This window comes from Lacerta agilis, chromosome 1 (assembly GCF_009819535.1).
Source record: "Lacerta agilis isolate rLacAgi1 chromosome 1, rLacAgi1.pri, whole genome shotgun sequence".
Taxonomy (NCBI): domain Eukaryota; kingdom Metazoa; phylum Chordata; class Lepidosauria; order Squamata; family Lacertidae; genus Lacerta; species Lacerta agilis.
This window is the reverse complement of record NC_046312.1, coordinates 102,251,507-102,258,923: the sequence shown is the minus strand read 5'-3', so window position 1 is coordinate 102,258,923 and position 7,417 is coordinate 102,251,507. Positions and strand designations below refer to the sequence as shown.

Below are 7,417 nucleotides of genomic sequence, written 5' to 3'. Positions count from 1 at the left end.
ATGGATTCATATTTAGCTAAATGTATGTCATTTGAATAAAATAAGTTTAATTTTCTATTGTCCCACCAACACTCAAAACAAACCCCCACCCCAACCAACCAATTTTCAGATAATTAAATACAAATGGCTTCACACAGAATCCAAAACTTGGACAGATTTAGTATTCATTGGTTTTAATCAACCCTGTTTTGTTCCACAGAATAACTGCTGCATACTATACAAAGAACTGAAAGAACCGAGATAAGGGTGATCTAGAAGATATGCATCAAAATGGCACTGCTACCAGTCATCTTATTGTCACTCATGGTGAGTCCCGTTTATGCATGTTGAACACTTGATGATGGCATGAGCTAGAAATGACTGGTGTGTCTGCAACAGACACCTCAGAGCAATCCTGCATCTTTCATACTGCCTCAGAGCAAACGGAGGATTCAGTTTGGGTCCAATAGGGCAATCATAAGAGGGAGTCCAAATTTCTGCTGATCCCCTCTTCCCACCACAGCATCCCATGTACATCACATCCTTTCTGCAGTGTATTTCTTGGATGCATGGGGAGGCTGCCAAAGGGAGAGAGAAATAGGAAATCCCTCTTATGTGAGTACCGGTAGTTTGCTGCAACTGAGCCAGAACGTTTCGTTTGTGGATGTTCACAAGTTCAGGTGAAATTCATCAACTGATGATAGATCAAGTGATGCACATTCATCCATGGAATTAGCCCTCTGTTTGTAGTACTGTACTTAAAACAAATAAAAATTGCTCAGTTCAGATAATCAGTACAAAACCTTTTCTCCAGGATGTAAAAGACAATTTCCATCTACTATCACATTTGGGCTCAAAGCAAACCGGGGGGGGGGGGTCAGGTTAATTCTCCTAATATTATTTGCACACACACACACAAATTAAAAATATAAATCTAACATTTCCTTTATTTTTCAACATTATAAACAGAAGTCCCATTTAAAAGCAAACTAGATGTTTGCCATTCAACAACTGGTATACAGATCACGGAACTTTGCTGTGTTCTGAATTTGTTGTCATTTTCTTTCAGATCTACTCCATGATATCAGGGTAAGATCTAGATCTGAATAGCTACACAGCTAGCACTGTACTTCTAATAAAGCTGTGTGCACTTCTGTTTCTCTAGTTGCATTCCCTCACTTCATATTTTGGCAAACTGAGACCAATTTCAAGATCAGGATCTGCAACTGATAAGAGGGCAGTGTCAGTGAACTTTACTTCTAGTTGGACACAGGCCCTTGGGATCACCTAGCCTAGTGTGTCTCTTTGAATACTGGCTAAAGATTATGCATTTATATCAATAGTAGCATTTTTGTTTTGGTACTTAATATATTGCCCTTGCTTTGCATGCTTGGGGCTTGACTTATTGGGAAAGTTTTACCCTTGGCCAGATAATCTCATTTATTTGTCTTTCCCCATAGCACGTAGAACAATTTCTATAATTAAGCCAGCTGGGTTTTATTAAACATTTTCCTGGTCCTACAGGCACCTCTGGCATGGTTCACCTTGATCCCTGATGTCTTATGTGTGTAGCACACTGTAAACGGAATTATTGTAGGTTATATATTATGGGCTACTTGTATTACTCCAATTAGCAATCCTATTCTTAGGACTGTGGCTCTTGTCTCAGTGCAGGGGGAGGTTCAGCTTATGACTTCCAGGCGATTATTGAACACTAATGCTTTAGAATTATATGAATTTCACAAAACAATTGAACATGCAAGATTCTTGTTAACTAGGGAAAAAAAGAACCCTAAGAGCTCAGTGCTATATTTTGCCTTGTCTAAGACTGCAAAGAACAAAAGGCTTGTGCTTTTTATAGCCAAGTTTCCCCTAAACAGGAATTGGCAGAAAACACCTCCTATTGGTTCCCCTACCACCATTATGGTTGGATTTCTGTTGAAATGCCACAGAGCCCAGCAGATCGTGACAGTATCTGTTGGGCCCCCAAGAAGTCTTCATCCTGGCTTCTGTCCACCAATCAATGCTGCTTTTCACCAGGGTGAACCCCCATCTCAACAACTCATCCACAATCCCAACCCTGGAAAATGAAATTTCCTATGCAATTCTGTCTCCTGCCAGGAACTTCTGACTTATTTGCCTATTTATTACAAGAGAGGTCATGTGCAAAATTTGTTACCATTCTCCCGATACTTCCAGCAGCATTTTGGCTGCTACACTGGCAAGCACAAGGGATCAATGCTGGTGCAGCAACATTGATGGCTCCTCATTGTATGACTTCAGATCGTTACTCCTGAGCTTGCCTATTCTGCTAGCAGATAATGTCAGCTGGACTGGGCTAAAAAGGCGCTTTTAAAAAAAAATTTGTGCACCAAATGGGAGAGGCCAAGGGTCATTATAGAACAGATGCTAATGCTGCAATATTTTTGATGATGCAGTCTCGGTACATAGTCACCATTTATCTTCCTCTGCTTTCATGTACCTGATAATTATTGCCTCACAAGGCAAGGTTGGTAGTGTGAGAAAGCACCCTAAACTAACAAAGGCTACACACCTTAATGAAGTAGTCATCATAAAAAAAAAAAATCCCTTCCAGGTAGATTCAGATGACCAGGAGGCTTGCAATAGACAGTGAAGTACTTACTCTTTGTGGCACTGAAATGGTGATAATGCCAACTCTCATCATCCCTAGCTAACAGGACCAGTGGTCAGGGATGATGGGCTGAAGGTTGGGGGTGCCTGGACTACAACTTTCACCATCCTGGCCAGCATGGCTAATGATCAGGGGTGATGAAAGTTGTAGCCGAACAACATCTTGAGAACACTACACTGGCTACCATTGTTGGAGTCAAACACTTCCCCCAGGATTTTTGATGCTATGTATTAAGGTTCTAAGCAGTTACTGGGGAGGCTCTCAGTTGTCTAAATCCAGCTTTATTCTAACTTGTACAAGGCTCTGAAGAACAAGTTATGGGGGGGGGAATCTTCTTAAGTGCAGCCTTCTCCAAACTGGTGCCCTCCATATATTTTGGACTACAACTGCCATAAGCCCCGGGCAGCATGGCCAAATAGTCAGGGATGGTGGAAGATATAGTCAAAAGCATATGGGGGGGCACCCAGTAGGGGATTGGTGATTTAGGCAAGATGAAGCAAGAAAATATCTCCTTTTTGAACTTTACTTCATTCTTAGAGCTTATTTCATATTATTTAAGCTGTCAGGAGAGGATGAGACTCTTAATCTCTCAGGGTTGTGGGTTCGAGCCCCACATTGGATGAAAGATTCCTGCATTGCAGGGGGTTGGAATAGATGACCCTCATGGCCCCTTCCAACTCTACAATTCTATGATTCTAAGCACCTATCACTCTTACATTCTTTGGATTTTTATGCACTGTGTCTAAAATGGAAATCTGTCCTTATTTTGCACACATTAAGCCCATTGCACTTTTTTTAAAAAAATAAAAATATATAAAGCACAGGTTCAGGGATCTCTGTAGCTCTCCCTCCCAAAGAAGTGGAGGAAACTGTTAAAAGTAAACAATAAAGTTAGGAGATTAAGTCTAAAAGTATTGGTGTTCATTATTCCTAATACTGATAGTCTGAATCTAACAAAGAATCATGCACTGTAACTGTCTGAACAAAACATCACAGTTTACATCAGGAGAATAAAAAGGTACTGGGCACAATTCAGCCAACATGAAACATTTATAATTTCCATTGATGGAAATAGAAGCCATCTAAGCTCTTACTTAAATTTTAAGAATGAGACTGCTCCAAAGTGTCCTTTATGTGCACTTCTGCATAGTTCTCCACTTACAGGGGGTGGGGGATAGAGAGGGATGGAGGCTTGGCAGCAGATGACCTCTCCACTTGCTGAGAGGCTGGGAAGGCTGCAATGGGCAGATGGATCACACCTAAAATGTTTAACTTTGGCTGGATTGTGCCCATTATAAACAAATGTATAACCTGCCCTGTTAGTAACCCACTTGGATGTTTTATCTACTACTTAACGCTTAAGAAATATAGGAGAATAACACCCCATTTACACCCCCCCAATAATATACAGTATAAATATAGTAAGAACCATGCCATAAAACTATATGCAAAATTTGCACACTATTATTGCATGCTTGTGGTGTACTACATGCCGATTAATATTAGCTTGTTAGCTTTCATATGGTCCTATACTGAAGTTCATGTATTTTATTGTAGAATTCAACAAGAGTCCTTAATTTGGGGGAATACAGTTGTCCCAGAGTGCATGTAACTCTTAAGGAAAACCAGTCATCAAATGCAATTTTCAATGTGTTTGCTTTCCTGCTCAATTGGATTGAATGGCGATTCAAACTTCAAATAATACCTAATATGTCTGTTCATGTTATGTAAACCGATCAGAATTCATTTTCCTCAGTTTTGGGGGGAGGTTTCCTTCCATTCTACCTCCTCCTCCAGATAATCTTTGAAGTTTCGGTGGCAAGTCTGCCATAGACTGGCTCATAGGATCCGACAACATTTTTGTGGTTTTAGATACCAGTTTCTCTTCTGAGTTGCCGGGGACAGAACTTATTCGCTGGAGTTTCAAAGGTAGGTCCCCCATGCTGTAGGCTTTTTCTGAAGTGGTAGAACTCATCCTCAGCAGTTTTTTAGGAAAGTCATCCCTTCCAGTCATTTTCTGCAGTTTTGACGGTAGCTTTGTACCAATGTCATCTATGCCGTCTAGACATTCTACAGAATTATTCCTTTCTTTACTGTTACTTACAGCTGGTGCTATTAATGGGGAGGACATAAGGAGCATTTCTTCCTGTTCTTTCACACTGTAAGGTGCTGTAGGGACTTCAAACGTTGCATGGAACTGGGAATAGTCTACTTTGAAGAATCCTTCCTCTAAGGAAATAACAGGGAAGAAACGATGGCCCCAAAGAACTTCATCTTCTGTGTAGGATGTTCTGGCCTGACAAGTCATCCCTACAAGTTCAAAGGCAAACAAGAGCTTGGTCAGTAACTTGAAAATAAAATGGTATAGTTCATATTTAATCCACTAGGTCTATTTATGACAGTGGAACATGGCAATGATTCACATATTAGAAACACCACATGAAACTAGCTTCCACTTATAACATAACAGAGCAGCTTGTCATGGGGATCCAAGGCATGGTGCAGACCTTCTCAACTGCTGCCCCCCCCCCGAAGAAAAGCATAAATATTAATCACAATAAGAATATATTATTAATGCACAGCTGGCATATGGCATTGTACTTCTTGGAGACTCAGTTCATGCAGTAATGTGCTGAAATCAGAATTACTGTTAACTATAATTGAAAATTTATCAAAAACAACGAAGTCATATATTGAAAGGAGAGGAGAGGAGAGGCATATATTGGTTAGAATTCCAATCAGCAGTAGAGACAGAGATATGAAAACTAGGAGCTAAATGGCACCTTAAACCTAGATTATGGGTGCAACAACAGAATATCTAAGGGTACTGTACTTTTTTATTAGAATACAAAGCTGAAAATGAATGAACTGCAGCTAAAATATTATGTTCATTTTTCACATGGTCTAGTCCTTCCCTTGCCCACCCCCCTAATATTCTTAAGAGGGTTTCTCTTCTAGTCTTCAGACAGTATCTGGAAGTGGAAAGGCAGAAAAAGGTCCTCCTTTCCTTCCACCCTGCAGTTTTAATCTGAAATCTTAGGCACAGTACTGTGGCCCAGAGCTCAGAAACTGCTCACGCTAATGAAATTCCCTGTTGCAAAATGCGCCTAGAACAATGGGAGTTTTGAACACTGGTTCCAATGCTATCAAATTTCACGACTGGGTGGTTTACTGTAACACATGGAAAACATTTCATTAGGAACATCCTTCTTATTAGGCCCTTGATTTATCCTTATGGCTAGGAATCACATGAAGGATTAGATTAGATTCTTATTTATGTAACACTTTGCCCAAAGGATATTGTATTGACTGTGGCAAACTGGTCATCTGTGTGGCTAACCATATACACGGTAAATAAGCAACAACACTAATATAGCATTGATACGAAAGGGAATTTCCTTTCTACCTTGTAGGCTAAATCCCTGCTATTGATGAGTGCTCCAATGCACCCACCCAAATGAGGGGCAGGTGAAAGCTGCCACGGGCAGCATCCTCCCTGACAGTAGCCAACCATGGGACATTTTGGAAGCACAACTAGGCTGGCACAAGAGCTGCTCAAATGACTTCGTATGCAAGCTTGGTAAAGAAAATGTTAGAAAATGACTGCTGGGGAAGACCTACTGTTCACCTAAGACAACCCATCATTGGGGAGGAAAGATACATGCATGCAATTATATGCAAGTGGGGTTTTTTTGTAATTATTTTCCAAATGGATATAAATTATATCACAGCCCAGTTTTTCGCCCACTCTTAAATTTTGTTTATGAAATTATCGCATAAAAGAACCACAAAGCACAACAGGTTGGGTAGAAATTAATTTTAGACACAGAGCAATTACTCTAAGTAGTCTTGCCAAGCCAGGTCCTTTATTTGCTGCTGTTCATTAGTTATAGCTACATTGGATTTGGGCTATTATGCCAACAAGAGAACCATCAGCTCCAGCCTCTCTAGATCTGCATTCAGCTAGAAATCTCATTACTAAAGGTTTGCTATAAAATGAATGAGTGGAAAATGAACACTGCATCGTTAGATATTAGGTACAAGCTTGCAGTTTAGATGTAAGAAAACAGTGAGATAAAGCTGGAGTGGATTAAAAGTCAGAAGGCAATTTCATTGATGCTGTTCATAAAAGAAGGAAACCACATACTATCTGTCCCTAAGGAATAACAAATAATTCCTAAGTCATTCAAGTAGTTGGTGATCCTACTTAACCGTTTCAGTAATGGATTTGTTTGTGGCGGGGTGTTAGGGCATGTGCAACCCCCTGCAATTACCAAAATCCTGAGGCTCTGGGTGCGTAATGATTTGGCGCCTGCAGCCAAGGAACTAGCTAGTTAATTTCATGAGTATGTAAAAGTAGAACTGCGATCTCTCCCCTCAACAGATTGCTGTCGTCTCCCCTTCAGGTTATCCAGTCACAATGCTGCAGTGACTTTGGAAGCAACTACTGACAAAAATCCCTTTTCTATGCAATAGAACACCAGCCCTGTTCAGATGAGTAACCCTAACAACCTGGCCCAGAGTCCCCAGCTTGCCAATGCTCCCTTTTGCCTGCCCAATTCCTTCATGCCTACAGTGCACAGTCCTGTTTCTTCCTAGGCTGTTTTCAGTCCTCTTTGCCTCACTTTTTTTTTTTAAGCTTGCTTGTCACTTCACCAGACACCTATTTCAGTCCCCTCTTACCACCGAGCTCCTTCTGATGTTAGGGCTGGGGAACATTTTTTGACCACAAGGGCCACAAGGCAGTGGTGTGCAGGCCAGAGGCAAAAACTGGGTGGCAAAATG

At 40.8% G+C, this 7,417-nt stretch overlaps 1 protein-coding gene and 1 long non-coding RNA gene across 4 annotated transcripts in view; one reads left to right on the top strand and one right to left on the bottom strand.

Annotated features, from left to right (window-relative positions):
• The first annotated feature begins 226 nt into the window (after positions 1 to 226).
• On the top strand, positions 227 to 7,128 carry LOC117055572. The gene is made up of 4 exons (XR_004427653.1): positions 227 to 306; positions 4,505 to 4,561; positions 4,799 to 4,971; positions 7,017 to 7,128. It is a non-coding gene; the product is annotated as an uncharacterized LOC117055572 (long non-coding RNA).
• Positions 3,444 to 7,417, bottom strand: part of KCNJ3 (potassium inwardly rectifying channel subfamily J member 3) — a 102,851-nt gene continuing 98,877 nt past the window's right edge. For 2 of the 3 annotated variants that reach the window (XM_033165155.1, XM_033165148.1), the window contains exon 4: positions 3,444 to 4,942. In XM_033165155.1, coding sequence (XP_033021046.1) covers positions 4,356 to 4,942 — 587 coding nt within the window. In that variant the 3' untranslated portion in view covers positions 3,444 to 4,355. The remainder of the gene's footprint in view (positions 4,943 to 7,417) is intronic. The other variant, XM_033165171.1, reaches the window with a different exon arrangement.